General features: G+C 40.0%; 1 protein-coding gene across 1 annotated transcript; it reads right to left on the bottom strand.

Moving 5' to 3' along the window:
• Positions 1-205: 205 nt before the first annotated feature.
• LOC149156148 (uncharacterized) lies at positions 206-937 on the bottom strand. The gene has a single exon (XM_089444658.1). The coding sequence runs from the start codon at positions 935-937 to the stop codon at positions 206-208; it is 732 nt and encodes a 243-aa protein (XP_089300784.1).
• Positions 938-17,738: the final 16,801 nt, after the last annotated feature.

Below are 17,738 nucleotides of genomic sequence, written 5' to 3'. Positions count from 1 at the left end.
CTTCCATTGGTTCCTCTTCTAAGCTAGCATTTGGGTTTGGGATCTCCAACTGCATGGCTTGAGCACTCCATAATATTTCTTTTTTCTTGTCTGAGGTCGAAGCCTCCTTACCTTGAGTATCTGCTTGTGACATTGTGGGTTTTCCTTCCTTTGAGTGGTCGTCGCTCATTGTTTCTGGCTCCGGTGGATTCGTTTGCATTTCCGGCTAGTTGGCTAAGACACCAAAACTGTTGCTTGTTGAGGGCCCGGGTTGACTGGTTTGCGCTACCTTTGGTTTTGGAGCATGTTTCTTGTGGGCTTTCTGGCGATTTTTGACCTTGATGAAGCCACCTACTTCAGAGGCTTCTGGATCCGTGGCGGGAGGGGGTTTCTGTGTTAGAGGGCAGTCCCTGAATAAATGCCCAAGGGCATGACATCTTCGACATCGAAAGGGCACATGTTCATAGTCAATCGTTTGTATCCATTCAATGTCAAAGTGAGAAATGCTTACCGCATCTGGAAGAGCCTGATTAAGATTCATATATACGCAGATTCTAGCATAAGAAGTGTATCTGCATGTTTTCGTTTCCTCTGCTATTTTGACAAACTCACCCAGGGTGTTTCCTATCACCTGTAGGGAGTCTTCCTCCCAGTATTCCACTGGAAGCGAGTATAAGCGGATCCACACCGGAGCCCAGCTGAGGTCCTCCTTATCTGGGTTGAAGCGCTCCACCCATCCTCTGAGAAACAAACCAGCTGCATTGAAGAAATAGGGCCCGCCATCAAGAACCCTATTTCTATCCTCCAAGCAGTTGAAGATAGCAGTGAAGAACCCTTTCGGCCCCAGCTGCAGGGTGATATGCCCCTTAGGGTGCCATTTCGTGTTTATCCAGATTCTTAAATCTTTTTCGGTTGGCCACAGACCAATGAATTTCCCTATTAGAGCATGATCTTTCATGAACTGGATCCTTGCGTCGATTCGATGGCCTGGTAGTTCTACCCTTGGGCGAACAGAGACCACTGGTTTGCATGTAGCAGAGTGTACTTCTGGTGACTTTTCATCTTGTCTCGCCTATTGGCTTTCCGGAACTTCATTTTTCTCATTCTGACTTGTAGCTCCCTTTCCTTCCTCATTCAAGAACTATTCATTGTCGCTTTTTGGGGGAGGTTCATCACCCCCCCTGGCTGGGGCTCCATGAGGTCGTGTACCCTCAGTCCATTGAAGAGATGGACCTGAATCCGTCAGTGATTTTAGAATGCTGCAGATTTACAGAGCCTACCGTCACTACAGATGTTCAAACCCTAGACTGTAGAGTGCCCATCAATAAACATTCCTTTATCTTATGTATTTTAATATTTAAATGTTGAAATAATTTAGAAATGAATGCATGGAATGAAAAGAGACAAAGTTGTTCATTTTAGATTCTTGTATGGAATACTAATAACCAACAAAGTTCATTCATAAAAATGTGTGAGGTTGGAAGGTTTTAAGGTTAGAGGGTTAGAGAGTATGTGAGAGTTGATTGAGTCATTCTGAGTTCTTGTTACTTGGTGCAAAGAACAACATATGTGAAGCATATTTGAGGAGAAAAAGAAGCAAAGATTGAGATGAAGGTATGGGGAGTTACAAACTAGGTAAAAAACATGTTGTTTCATGTATGTATCAGGTGATTGTATTCTCCTTTCAAGTTGTATCTTGATAAAGAACATGTTAGAGCATGTTGTGGGTTGTAGCCTATAGAAAATTTGTGGGAGTTGGAGCTTCCTTGCAAGTTGAAGCTTGTAGAATAATTGAGGTAGAAACCTCCTGTAGGTTGGAGCCTATATAAAATCAGATGTAATAGAGGGAGGAGGAACTTGTAGTTGCATCACAACAATAACAAAGTTGTGGTTCTCTCCATTTATGGATTTCCACTTATATCTAGTGCGCATATTATGATTTTGTGTATTGATTTTATGCTATCATGAAAGTGGTTATGTTGTGGTTTATATATTTCATGTTTTTTACATATTAAATATGTTGTTCATAAGGTGTATGTCACTCATTAATAATTCAGTTAACCATTGAAAAATAAATAGAATTTAATTTCCACAAATGCACTAAACTGATTCATCCCCCCACTCACCCCAATTTAGTCAATTTTCCAACACATCAAACTTTTTATGCATTGGTTCTTTCCATTCATCATGAGGAGAAACTTCTTTAAATGAATTTAACTCAAAATTAGTGGAAAAATTTAATTCAAAATCATAAGAAACATCCATATCATTAGTTGAATTAGAATCATCTATTGATCCGAGTTGACTCAACTCCCGGATTTAACCAAGATCTTTTTCTTTCATGATGTGATTAGAATTGAAATTAAAATAGCATAAAGGAACATAAACGCATGCTTTCAAGAAGAAGGAACATGACGATCATCAACAACATCAAATAACAAGACGTTGATAATGGATTTCGTCCAAGAGGGACTACGTCTCCGGGCCCTGGTGACAAGATGGTGTAGGCCGCTGCATTAAGTGTTATCAATAGTGATGATGTAAATAAGAGGTGACGTCACTATCATACGAGGAAAATTCCCTCATGCAGGAGTGGCTCCAAGAGATGTTTTGCTATAGGAACTCTCATTCAAAAAGGACTCCTATCAGTATGACCTAAACTCATGCATGATGATAATGGGCATCCCGCCAACATGGCATAAAAGGGATCTCGATTCAGACATACATGGCGATGAGATGAGTATTGCATCAACATGATGACAAAGGGATCTCAAATAAAACATAACGAATCATGACAAAAAGTACATCCCACAAATAATTCTGCATCACATCAAGCAGGAATCATGAAACAAGTAAGAAAACAAGATCCCACATCAAACATCAAACATGGATCTATGCAGCACAATGCATCTCGTATCGAAAGAAGTACATGAACACATTGCATATACCTCACATATTGCGGCCATCTGAATAAAAGGATGTCAAACTGCTGAAGTTGTCTGTACCATCGATCTCACAACATCAAATCACATGGAAATGACTACTCACACATGCATGCTAACACCTGCACTGCACTTTGAAAAGTGGCCGAAAAATTAAATGATCAAATAGAAAATCTGAACACACCATCAGATTTGTGGTGTCGAATAGTGCAAAATCGATTGTCAATTTTATGAATTCTGAGAAAGTGGAAATTTGGGGCTTAAGGAATCTTTTAGATTCCCCCTAGTTTCCCTCCTCTAGTGCCTCTGCAAATATGTTGCTCAGATTGAATTTTTGACTACGCCATCATGTTCGTGTCGCTGAGAGGTGTAAGATCAACATAAAATTTGTCCAATTTTGACACTGCAAAATTTTCATCCTCCTAAGAATTTCGCCCAATCATGGTTCTGCCTGTGTTATTCCTAGGTTCATGGTTCCACCCTGCAATAAAAAATAATTAGAAAAATGCCTCAATCCATGTGTGCTCCTCGATCCTCCATGCCTGGGTGCACTGAACAAATGATAGGTTTGATATGACTGAATAGGCGGACTTTACCACGTGGGTTGGTTTGGCATAGTGGTTAAGGCGGACTAAAGGAGGCAAAGAGGCCTGGGGATCAAATCCTGACCCCTCCAAAATTACACATAACCATTATATAAAATGGTGCAGTTTCTTTACATTGAAACCATTTTTAAAAACTGCATGATTTTTTTTGCTTTGGAGGTCGGGTCCGCATTGGGCGGCCTGCTCCCTAACTTCCATATCACATTGTATTAAATGTGGAAATGGTGCATTGTGTTGTTGGCATAATATGACATGGGGTGTGGAATGGTTTTAACATGGGGCTACCACGTGGGTGGTACCGAACCTCCCATCGGCTGTGTGTTCAACTCCCACCGGCCTCATTATAATGCAATATATATATATATATATATATATATATATATATATATATATATATATATATATATATATATATATATATATATATATATATATATATATATATATATATATATATATATATATATATATATATATATATATATATATATATATATATATGGAGTGTTGGGTGTGGGCCAGGTCCACTGTAGGTGGGCCGCCCACAACCCATTAATATTGTTTAATGTGGGACATGGTTGTAGGACTCGGCAGGGTAATGGCCACCGATCCATATTATCTTAATTTATGTTATGTGGGTTGGTTGGGGGGGCCGACGGGGGTCATGGCCCATCGGCCAATTTTAATAAAAAAATTTATAATATAGTTTGGGGGTGGCAGGGGTGGTGGCCTGCCACCATATTTATATTTTTTTGATATTTTTTACATAATAAACATTTTTTTTTAATTTGTCTAATATAGTGGATATTAGACAAATTAACGATCCAAAAAATTCGCCTACTTTCGGGAGCTAGGTTTCAAGCCTTGGGGTCGGTCAAATTGTAGGACACTTAAACCTAGCCCACAACCCAACTTTGACGAAAACTTTGACTGGCTCGTTCTCCTTCATACGAGCTCAGATTGATGAACCGTTCACACCATTGCGGTCAGGACGACAAGATATACGCTCTAGTCCTTGGTCGAAAGCATTTCGATCACTTTGAGTTTCATGCTTCCATAAGCCCTCTTTGTATTGTGTGTGCCTCTAGAGCCACTTGGATCAATCGTCCTCACTGAGGAGCTTTTGGTCCTCCAAAAGCATGAAAAAGTAATATGCAACTTCTCTGTTCCTTTTCTGCGTCACAAGCATCCTAAAAAAGGTCTCGCTTCCATCTCCTTCACATTTGTTCCTTGGAGCCTTAAGTGATGAGTTGACTCCTGCAACCTATGCAACCTGTAGTGCATTATTTTGCAAATTACATGCTTGAATTTCATGACCAAATAATGACCCAAGCATCCCACACTTGCTGCGAGTTTATAACACATACTCGGTGGTCAAGTTACATCGAAATGGGAACAATCCTATAGTCATGAAAACAAGGCCAACATATCATTGTTGCTTTAACAAGTGATGGAAAACAAATCATCACTGCAACACATGATTTACAAAGATAAGGCCAAAAACTATTTTTCTTTGACATGTGATGGAAACACAACATCACTTTCAGAGTGTAAAATGAAACACAAAATAAGACTAGACATCATTGTTTCCTAACAAGTAATGGAAAAAACATCATCACTTTTACATCTTAAAATGCAACAAAATATTTACAAAAGCATGGCCATGAAAAGCTAACATATCTAGAAATCACTTTTCACTTATAAATGTGAATGGGTCATTCCCCTGTGGTGGTTTTGCTTGTCAAATAATTGCTTCACCTGGTTCATGCACCGACACTTTGTCTTTAAGGCACTGCTTTGGATGAAGCCTCCAACAAGTGGCTATTTGATGGCCACTTCTATCGCAATGACTGCAATAGGTCCTCTTTCTCCAAATCTGCCTAACATGTTTCTTTACCTACTGTTGAGCTGGTCTTTCACAGCTCATCCTTTTGTGTGCTTCTAATCTTTTCCAACACTTAGAAAATTTATGGTTATGTCATCCACAAAAGGTACATGTTTTTCATGCCATGTTTTATGTTCATCATTAAAAACATGATTATAATCAAAAAGAACATTTTAATGTCGAGAGTAGTTATACCTTTCCTTGTTGTCTCTGGTGTAGAGTTTCATACATTATTTGCACTCTTTTGGAAATTTTGAGCATGGTCTCGTACATCTCTATTGGCTTGTTGGGGCCTGACCTAGGTTCAGAAGTGATTTAACCAAACAAATCCCAAAACTACCAGCCCTTTCGGCAACAGCCCACGATGCGTGGACTGAGGTCTCACCGAGGTAGTATGTGAGGGTGTTGGAAACAGGTTTCCACACCCTAGGGATGTCTTGATGAGGTGTAGGAAGTTCGCGAACCCAATCTACGTGCTTTCCCTTCTCTGCCCAGCCGTCTAACCTTCGCAACTTGTACGACTGCTTCCACGCAGCTCTGTAAAAAGCGCGAAGAGGTGCTATCTAGATCCGTTATCCTTACTATGCTACTATTATAGATCTTGACTTAATTGTGTGTACCCAATATTGGTATTAACCATTCAACATTCATAACAAGTGCGTGCAATCATAACACTATAAAGAGATGCATAAATACAAGAAAATCATAAACACACAGATCTACGAGCAGATGCACAATATTTCAGAATCAACTTATCTTTTATTAATCCTCGGTTCAGATACAATCCCAACTCCGCCCTGCACACTCAGCTGCAGGGGTCCACGCACACAGCTGCAGACTCTACCAGGCCTCTGCACACTCAGCTGCAGAGCCTCTTCCTACTACTACAACGCAAGACTTAGACTTACAGACTTAGAGCGAATTCCTCATTCACACGAACATCATCCAACTTAAGACTGACATTACACTTAGAGCCTCACTCTATTTATACAATCCCATGGTCCGCAAACCATGGGTAGGCTGACACATTCTATATTAAATTACATTATTTTAGGGCAGACAACCCTAGACTCTCGCACTATGCCCCCGCATTTTTCAGGGTCTTTACATTACATTGACCAAAACTTGGGCTTTAATCCCCAAAAACCCACTATAGGGGGATCCGCTGCCCAACAGTCCCCCAACACAATCATCGTGACTCGTCCTCGAGTCACCCAATTAGTGTGGTGATCTTTGCGTGAAGTCCATCCAACTGTGCCTGTGCTGCGTGAAGGTCCGCAACGCACTATGTTGCCGTTGTCTAGATCTGCTCCAGCTCTGCTTCTGAATCATCTACGTCTGACTTGATTCTCTACTTTGATACCGACTTCTAGTATTTGTGTTTATAGTCCCGCAACTCTGTCCAGCTTGTCGGGTCGTGAAGACTGTACTTTGGTCGATTAGTCAGACAGCCGGCCCACCCGTGTAGAGCTTCAGGCAACTGCCATTTACTCTTCCTGGGAAGGGTTCTCCATTAAGTTTGACTAGCTGGACCACGCCCCCGTATGTAACTTATTTTACCACATATGGTCCTAACCAATGCATTTTGAGTTTCCTCAGAAATTTTTCAAACTTCTTGTCATACAGCAACACTAAACCGTTTACCTTGAATGTGTGCATCTTGATATGGCAATTGTGTCAGGCTTTCTCGCGTTGTTTCTATACTTGCTGATGGAATCCCACCAGAAACCATTCTTCCTCGAGTTATTCTAATTGCGCGAGTCTCTCTTCGAAGGCTTTGCGGTCCGACATGCCTATAATTGTTGCTATTCGTAAACTGGGTACAATGTATTCCATTGGCATTACTACTTTTGTGCCATAGACTAACCTAAAAGGTGTCTGACCTGTCAATTTCTTTCACGTGGTTCTGTATGCCCATAATAAGGCAGGTATGTGTAGGTCCCAGTCATTTCACTGCACATTACATACTTTGGTCAGCGCAGTCTCCAGAATTTTGTTAAATGCTTCTACTGTCCCATTAGCTTGCGGATGGTATGGTGTACTTTGCTGATGATACACCTGGAATTCCTCGATGAGTGCGCTAATGGTCTCATTCAGGAAGTGTGTCCCATAGTCACTCATTAAAATTTTCGGGAAACCAAACCATGTCAACACATTATCGAACAAAAATTTTGTAGTTGTCACGGCCGTGCAGTCCTTAACTGGCTGTGCTTCCACCCATCGAGTCAGGTATTCTGTCACGGTGATGATGTAGCGCGCACCCATCTTCCCTTGAGGTTTGATTGGTCCTACAAAGTCAATTTCCGATTTTTCGAATGGCTGCAACGTCATATGTGGATTGAGTGGTATCTAATCCCTTCGTGATGGTTTCCTAGTCCTTTGACATACATCACAAGCCTGACAGTGTGCTTTCGAATCTTGATGTAGGGTCGGCCACCATAGCCTAAAGCAAAGAATCTTATGTGCCATCGTGCGTCTCGCATAATGTCCTCCTGCAGCCCCTGTTGGCTGCTCGAATTATTTATTTATTAAACAGTCGAGTACCACATTAAATTGTCAACCCGGGAAAGTCCTTTTGTTTCAAAGGTGACTTTGTACTGTATGCACTTAATTCTAAAAGTATTAAAGGCTGTAGTATAAACAAATCTACTTTTTATCAAACCCTTACTCTGTGTTACAACAGTTATGATCTATTGCAGAAATGAAATGAAAGCAATTAACTAAAGGTAACAAATCTGCAGAAAGAAATGATGGCTATCTTGTAACAGAGGATCATGACCCTATCCTCAGGGTAAGGATGTTTAGCACCTGCACCTGTGATCAATTTTCCAATGCACACTGCAATTCCTAATCACCGGTGACACACTCTTTTACAGCGCCAATTGATTAAGAAAACAAAGTATCAACAAAGGAAAATATCAGAAGCAATGCTACACAGAAGTCACACACACACTCAACAGAAAAGAAATGGTTGAATCTTGTGAAGAAGGTGGGCCCTGTCCCTCTCACAAGATTCCCCAGGACACAGATGCTAAGTGAAAATGCTCAGAACGGTGCTTTATTCATCTGCCAAAATGTCAAGTTACAATAAAGATTCAGACTTGCTCTGTACTACAATACCCCTGTTACCACATGCTCTCCCCTAATGTAGATGTCTCCTTTTTATAGAGGAGACATCTATTACAATAGATTGTCATTACCCGTTTAGTTGACCCTTTTGTACAAAAATAGGAAATCCGTTCCTGTTACAGCATGCTGTTACAACAATGTGTAATTTTATCATCTTTGTTTATCGGATCCCTTTACTGTTGCAAAGCTGGTAGACCTCGACTGTCTCTTTGAGATCCTCGTACTATCCTTGGCTGTTCCACCATTGTTGCCGATCTGGTAAATCTTAACGATTCCCCTGAAGTTCTCGTGCTGCTCTTGGTGTTCCAATATCTGCGACTGTGTTTCGCCAATTTTGGACAGTGGCTGATCATGCTATGTCAGCATCTGCAACGTATAGCTCTAGCAACTTCAGACGGTTACTGCTCCTGCGAGGCAATTGCTGTTCCAGGTGTTTCAACCATTGCAAAATGAGGTTTTACCCGATTTAGTCAGTTGTTGTTTCTGGTATGGCAGCAACTGCATAGTTGCTATTTCTGATGTTCCAGCAACTGTGAATTATAATTCTGCAGACTTTAAACAGTTTCATCAATTGTTAGTGACTTAGTCAACTTCCAAAGATTAATTATAAAGATAACATGAATATGTGTTGAATAATTAAACTTATAGCAATGAGGAGAGTTACTTCATACCTTTGGAATAATTAGGTCAAAATGTTATCAAGGCTTTCAACTTATGGGCTAAAGAGGGTAATATAATGACAAAATACAAGGTCAAAAGTAGACAATATGGAGTCCTAACATCCCCCCCAACTGAAATGGTTGCATGTCCTCATGCAACGTTTATTCTGAATCGGAGTCGGAATACTGGGATGAAGAGTGTAAGTTGCTGATACAGTAGCTAAAGAAGGTGTTGTCCATCTTATTTCTGAACCCACAGACATTCTGTATTTGCTGCCATACTGCCACCTCCTCCTTTTTGGTCAGTTTATAATGAGCCTTATATTGCTAACCAGGTATCCACAAGAGCGGAAAATGAAAACAATACCCAATCCACTTTTCAGCACACTGTTCCATACATTTGACATAATGAGGTATGCGTGACATTGCTACTAGAAGATTGAGGGGATTGTAAGGATGATATTCCTGTCTCTCTTTCGGACAATGTTCCCAAAATAAATTGTTTGCTTTGATGGCTAGAGCTCCCTTTGTTTTCACATAATGCTAGCAGTCCTACAAGACTGCTGCTTGTAATTGCCTCATATGATCAAGCATGCCTGGTTTAGTCAAATTCTGTTGATGTTGTGCAATAAATATGGCTGCATTCCATGGTTCAGTTTGAATCCAGAGGAGGCAGTTCTGCTCATTATGTGTTGCTGACATAAAAGCATTTTTCCAGGTGAGTTGGTTGGCAAGGAAAGAGATGAAAGCTCTTATTTGGATATCACCGACGATAGGGAGTATATTCATCACTCTATCTTCAGGCATAGCCTCGTTGTGAAGATAGAGTTCACAGAGCAAGTTTTGATCATTATTTGGTGCTTCTGGGAATGTTTCAATAAATTGATCAGGTCTAGCAACTTGATAAGGTCTTCCATCTCTAATTACCTTTATTTGTAAGAACGCTAAGCGTTCTCTTATAAATGTTGCATAGTTAAAAGAGGGTTTTCTTGTAGCCAGTACCCTCTGGACCAAGTCAAAGATATTGGACAACCTTTCTTTTAATTTCCTATTTTCTTTGCGTTGAGCTCGAAATTATTCAAGTGCATCCCAATTTTTGTATGCATAGCTGAACCAGATTGACTTTTGCTGTTGGAATTCTTTCCCTTGTGAAAGCTCATATTCTGTTCTCCATGTATCCTTTAGTTCTTGAAAAATAGAGGTCTCAGTGTGAGCATTGCTGACACAGGGAGATTCAGTCTGTGTAAAGGCATCAGTAAAGGATTTCTTTTCTGCAATAGTTCGGGTAGGCCGGGGTGATTTTTTATCCTCCTCTACAATTCTTGAAGAACCTGTTAGTTCTTGTGTAGCAGCAGGTTGTTCTGTTTCTTCTTTTTCCATTCTTAGGGAGCCTACTAGTTCTTGTGTAACAACAGGTTTTTCTGTTTTGATTACAACAGGGGGAGTCTGTGAGCTGGCTCCAGCCATTGGAACTTCGACTATCTTGTATCCCGCTTGAGTGTAAAGCTCACCACACTCACTGCACATATATTCATTGTATTGACTCTTTTCAGCTGCAGATGCTACCCGTGCTAAGGTGTGCAGATTGAATTCGTTTTGATAAGATTCCTTAACCATTATTATCTCCTACTGATAATCCTTAATTTGAGACTTTAGAAACTCAATTTATTCTTGGAGGGAGGCTACGGTGGCTGGGGCTTGTGTAGCTGCAGATTCCAGTGGAGGCAGGGGTTGTTGTTCATCATCAATTTGGTCATTGGTATCCCCAACAGGTGGTTCTTGTGTATCACCTGTTGGGTTAGTGGCTGGTCCTTGTGTATCGGCCACATGCAGGTCATTATCTTCTTGTTCCCCAACAGGTGGTTCTTTTGTATCACCTGTTGGGTCAGTGGCTGGTTCTTTTGTAACAGCCACTTGCCCAATATCATCTTGGGTGTCTATTTTCGATTTTTCAGCAGCTGGTTCTTGTGTAACAACTGCCTCTTTTAAAGAAAATAATGTCACAAGACTATCAATGCTCTGCATTTCAGCAGCAGAGGGTGAGGGAGATGAATGATCATGGCTAGTTAGGATGCAGGATTTTAGGATGATGGGTGGGGAACTAGGGATAATGGTTTCAGTTGCTACAGACGATGTTGTTCGTCGTCTTGGTAAGGAGACAGGAAAATCAGTGATTTTTCTCTTACCACTACTTTCCTTTAAAATAGGAGAACTATCAGCAACAACAACTTCTTTAAGTGAAGCCCTGGTTCTTCTTCTTTTTGGTGGGGTTACAATTTCCTGCTGCTTTTTCCTTTTGCGAAAGATGATGGGGGTATTATCATCAGAATCATCGGTGGAAATATGGAGTACAGGGGTGGATGGTTGAGCTTCATTGGGAGATGGGGTCCTTTGCAGGGGTGTTTTTGCTGCTGATTTTTTATTTTCAGACGCCTGTTGGGAAATTTCTTGGGATACTTGCTCTGATTGTTGGGGAATTTCCTGGGATATTTTCTCTGATTGTTGGCCCAGAATTTCCTGAGATATTTGCTCTGATTGTTGGGGAATTTCCTGGGGTATTTGCTCTGATTGTTGGGGAATTTCCTGACATATTTGCTCTGATTGTTGGGGAATTTCCTGCGGTATTTGCTGGGGAATTTCTTCTTCTTGCTGAGGAGGATTAACGAGGGGGGGTGGGTGGTTTAGAGCGAAGCTTCTATTTATCAGAAGTTGGGCTAAGCGATGGTGTTTCAGGGAAAGGAGCTGATGCTTTGCATTTATAGTATAACGTGACATATTTTTTAGACAACCCAATAGATAATAAGGCATATTTATTAACTGACCATGCCTCAAATGATTTAACAAAACGAAGTCGTGTTGGTAAATTACCTGATAACGACCTTCGCATGTCAAATATTGCTTAACGAACTCCGCAACCTTTGGCCACGGTGGGGGCAGTGACTGAAGTCCGAACCCTCTGCCTTTGGCTTCAACATGTTCGCCTGGTAGGAGAAAGTCTTGCTGTGCATTCAGAATAAGATGTTTTCTACTAAACCAGCACGTACCATTGGTTGGTAACCCGGAGACTTGGGCTATGGCTTCTTCTGTCACCGGAATTTGCACTCCTTGGACAATGGAAAATCCTTCTCTTAAGTTGCATGCGAACTCCAGAACTTGCTGTGAGTTAAAATCCGGCAGTCTTCTAAAATACTCTACCCATCCTGCTTGAAGAAAAATCTGATAGGCTTCCGGGTAGAGTTCCAGCAATGCTGTTGAACCAGGTTCATGCGTAATTAGATTTCCTCCCATAGTTGCTGGTTCAGACAACAAACACAGTGCAGAGCCGAGTAGCCGAGGTCGAGACAGAGTAAACCGTTGCAAATGAGGTTATGACACGGTACAGTACAGTCGAGGTGACTTAGATACTACCGGGAGAATTAGGGGCGGCGGTGATTGACGTGTTATGTCATCATAACAATATTTTGGTAATCCCCCCAAATCTACGGCCGAATGATCTGATTGGTAGTACAATGATTTCGGTAGTCGTATCAACATCTCCACATTAACTATAATTTAATCTCCACACTTAGACATGCATACCTTTATATTTACCTTTAGTTGTTGCGCCATAAAGTATTATCTTGTCTTTTGCTGGATCAATAATAATTAAAAAGGGTCTAAACTTATAAAAATACGGGTGGTCTTTATTATTGGCAGGAGGTAGTAATGGAGAAATGTAATTATCAGGGTGCATGGCTGGTTCCTTTGATGACGAATGATATGTTCCATTAGAATAATGGTTCATTTTTTGGGAACACAAATGAGGAAGTTGGTACTCGTTAGTAAAAGAATGAAAAAGATTGGTGTTAAGCATTGGAATGTGGTGTTTCGGCAACGGAGAATGGTGTTGCAATGGAAAGTGGTGTTGCAGCAACAGGAAGTGGTGTTGCAGCAACGGGAAAATGGTGTTGCAATGGGAAGTGGTGTTGCAGCAATAGGAAAATGGTGTTGCGGCAACAGGAAAATGGTGTTGCAGCAACGGGAAGTGGTGTTGCAGCAACAGGAAATGGTGAAAGAAACGATTTGTGGTCTGAAAGATGTTCCTGGGCTGCAAAGTGATTCTTTTGGAATTTTTGTTCTCAGTGATCCTCCAAAACTAAAATCTGCAAAATAATTAATTGTAACATGGCAACACTTGACAGGGATTATTAGTTTGAAAAAAATCTAATCTAAAAATAAATACATAAATAGGAAATTAAGTGCATTGAGGGATAGCAGATTCCCCCAAAAAGGTATAGTGTATTTCTGTCATGCAAGTGGCTTTGAAATCCTCCTTAGAAATAGGCCGTTGATACAAACGGAGTCGATACCCATTCACTAATAATGATGTTCTGCTATCATCAATCATTAGGAGTCTGACTATTCCATTTGGAAAAACAACATCTACTTCATAAGGTCCTAGCCACCTTATTCTTAATTTCCCTTGAAAATTTTCAAAACGGGAGTCATACAGTAAGGCCCAGTTACCTTTTTGGAACTGCTTGTGCTTAATAATTTTGTCATGCCACCTAGTTCTTTGCTGTTGTATCATGGTTGTTTGATGGATGGCATCCAATCTTTTTTCATCCAATTCCTGAAGCTGCTGCAACCTGGTTGTTTGTGCATCTGTCAAATCAAGGTTAACAGCTAAAGCAGTCCTTAAGGTTTTGATCTCAAATTCCACAGGAAAAACAACATTTTTACCATAGACCAATTCATAGGGTGAAAAATCGGTAGTGTTTCTCCAAGTAGTTCTGTAAGCCCATAATGCTTCAGGCAACCTTTGAAACCAATCCCTCCTATTCTCCTTGACTGTCTTTGTTAAAATGGCTTCTATGACTTTGTTTGTACTTTCCACTTGCCCATTTGCTTGGGGGTGATAGGGTGTAGTCATCTTATGCTTAATGTGATATTTCTGGAGCATATCTTTGAAGCCATGAGAATTAAAAGGAGTTCCTCCATCTGTGACTAGTTCTCTAGGAAAACCAAACCTAACAAGGATTTCTTCAAATAAAAAAGTTAACGCAGATTCTTCATTAGCTTTGATAAGTGCCTTAGCTTCTACCCACTTAGTCATATAATCTGTGCAAACCAGTATATAAACTCTTTGATTGGATGGAGGATTGATGGGACCTATAAAATCTAGCGCCCATATTTTAAAAGGTTCAAGTATTACTTGGGGGTTAAGAGGGATTTCATCCCTGTGATTAGGCTGGCCCATTCTCTGATAGCTATCACAAGCCCTAACATATTTCTTTGCATCCTTAAAAAGTGAGGGCCAAAAGTAACCCATTCTGAGAACTTTATGTGCTGTCCTTTTCTCTGCAAAATTCCCTCCACAAGGGCCATCATGGCAAGCCTTCAGTATATCATAAACTTCATCTTCTCTGATGCATCTTCGAATTTCCTGATCGAGTCTTGTGTGAAAGAGACACCCATGTATCCAGCTGTACCTAGCACTTTTCTGAACGATCTTCCTTTTCTCTCTGTGTGATAGGTGTGATGGCAGTTTTCCTGCAACTAAATAATTGGCAATGTCTGCATACCAAGGTGAGTGAGAAAATACTGCAAATAAATATTCATCAGGAAAAGAATCATCAACTGGGATATTTTCATCAGTCTTTAATCGAGAAAGAAAATCAGCAACTACATTTTCTTTACCTGGCCGATCTACAATTGTGATATCAAATTCTTGTAATAATAATAACCATCTGGTAACTCGAGCATTTGTAATTGATTTGTTCATTAGATATTTAATGGCCGAGTGATCAGTATGCACCAAAGTAGTGTAACCAGTAATATAATGTCGAAACTTGTTAATAGCATAAATAACTGCTAAGAATTCTTTCTCGGTGACTGTATAATTAAGTTCAGCAGGGGTCATATTTTTACTAATAAAATAGATAGCATATGGAAAATTGTTTTCTTCGTGACCCAAGACAGCTCCTATTGCAGTGTCTGAAGCATCAGAGGATATATGAACGGGGAGTGCCCAATCAGGTCCTCTTAAAATGGGAGTTGTAGACAATTGATGTTTAAGTTCATTAAATGCTTTTTGACAATCATCAGTCCACTTAAATTCAACGTTTTTCATAAGTAACACAAACGAGGGAGAAGCTATTTTAGAAAAATCTTTGATAAATCTTCTATAATATCCAGCATGTCCTAAAAAACTTCTTACATCAGTTTGTGTTTTTGGGATAGGCAAAGTCTGAATTACTTGTACCTTAGCTGGATCAACTTGAATTCCTAGGAATGAAATGAAGTGTCACAAAACAATACCTTGATTCATCATCATATGACATTTTTCAGTACTTAAGGCAAGATGTGCTTCTATACACTGTTTAAGTACTTTTTCAAGGTTTTGTAAGGCATCTTCAAAAGTCACACCATAAGGAGTAAAGTCATCCATAAATATTTCTAAGGAATCATTAAGCATATCAGAAAAAATTCCTATCACCGCCCTTTGAAACGTTGCTGGGGCATTACATAGTCCAAATGGAAGAACTTTATAGGCAAAAGTTCCCCATGGGCTAGTAAGAGTGGTCTTATCTTGATCTTGGGGTGCAACCTTGATCTGATTATAACCACTAAACCCATCCAAAAAGGAAAAGAATCTCTTACCTGCCAAATTATCTAGCGCCTGATCAATAAATGGTAAGGGAAAATGATCTTTCTGAGTAGCCTTATTCAGAGTTCTATAATCCACACACACTCTCCATTTTCCATTTTTCTTAGGTACTATCACTAATGGTGAAACCCATTCGCTATCAGATATAGGATATATGAATCCTGCATTCAACAACTTTTGAAGTTCCTCTTTCACAATTTCCCTTAAATTGGGATTCATTCGTCGTTGGGGTTGGTAGACTGGGCGGGATCCTTCTTTAATATAAATTCGGTGAGTACATAATTAAGAAGAAATTCCCTTCATATCTGTGTAATTCCATGCAAATGCTTGTTTATTTTCGTGGAGTAACTTTATTAACTGTTGTGTTTCAGCATCTGTTAAGTTAGGGTTTATATTTAATGTTTTGCCAGGCTCGATTTCGACTGCTATACTTTTGGAGGGGGTGTCAGCTAATGTCTGAGACAAGTTTTCAGTTTTAAGATTCTGCTGTGATTCAGATTCCAAGATTGCAGTCAAGTGATCATGTAATTCAGAGTTAACCGAAGAAGGTTCAGAAATAAAACTACTAATTAATTCATCTTCGGTTGAATCTTTAAAAGTTAGGGCTTGTCCGACAGTCAAAATGGGTTGAGTTTCATCATCCTCATAATCTAACCATACTGAATTATCATTGTTAATCATAGGTGTGGCATGAGGGTACAGAGTAAGCTGCTTGGTTTCAGATCCATTAGAAATTGTCATTGATCCTGACCTACAGCTAATGAAGGCATCTGCTGTAGCCAGCCAAGGCCTTCCTAAAATCAATGGATGACCCCCCAACTTATTTTTGGTCTATAATACAACAAAATCAGCTGGGTAGTTCCAAGATTTAACTGAAATTATCAGGTCTTCAATGACTCCTTCAGGTTTAATTGTAGAGCGGTCAACCAACTCTAGAATGGTTGGGGTTTCCCTAATAAAAATTTTTAACTGCAATAACTGTGCTGTTTCAAGTGTCATGATGTTTATTGCAGCACCGAGATCTACCAGAAATCTAGAAGCAATGGTTTTACCAACCTGGACTATAACTGTATGGTGACCAGGGTCACCATATTTTACAGGGGGGTTTTTTTCTGATATTAGAGCAGCTAGATCACCCATCACATGAACTGTGAGGGGGTCCTTATCTTTTCTTCCAGGTTTCTTAATACAAATATCTCTAACAGTTCTAGCATAAATCGGTACATCTCTTAATGCTTGTAAAAGTGGAATTTAACATATAAATTCTGCAATTCTCCTAACAAATTAAAAGCAGGTGGCTCAAGTGTTTCGGTAAGAGCCAAACGTTCAGGGAATGGTGGCTCTGCTGCTTCAACAGTATTTTTAGAGGAGGTTTCAATTGTTTCAGCATTATTATTAGAGGATGATCCAACTATTTCAGCATTAGATGATTTTTCTTTTCCGATTTCTTCTTTATCAGAATCAGAAGTGATGTCATCAATAATTGGTTCAAGTATTCTTCCTGAGCGTAAATGAATGTCATTGCGTTGCAGAGGGGAAACTAGTTGGTTTTGAACATCAACTACTTGCAGAGATTTATTATTATTCGGGTTGGGGTTAGGTTGTACAGGCAGCTGAGGTCTTATTGTCTGATTATTAGGTGGGGAATTTGATGGTAAGGAGAGAGATTGCTGATATTGAGGTAATTGGTTTGGAAATGGGATCTGTGGAGCTGTCCAACTTGGGTTCCATTGATAGGGTTGCTGTAAAGCCCAGGGATTCCACATTGTAGGATCAACAAAAGGAGGATTCGGTTGCTGCATGGGTGGGAAATTCATTTGATTAAAGGGTGGGTACTGCATTTGATTGAAGGTTGGATAATTTTCTTGAAAAGGAGGATGATTATTCCAA

This window comes from Pinus tabuliformis, chromosome 9, assembly GCF_031772625.1.
Source record: "Pinus tabuliformis cultivar Carrire ecotype Pingquan chromosome 9, CPIR1, whole genome shotgun sequence".
NCBI lineage: Eukaryota > Viridiplantae > Streptophyta > Pinopsida > Pinales > Pinaceae > Pinus > Pinus tabuliformis.
The sequence above is the reverse complement of the archived record's forward strand: the minus strand, read 5'-3'. Positions and strand labels throughout refer to the sequence as shown.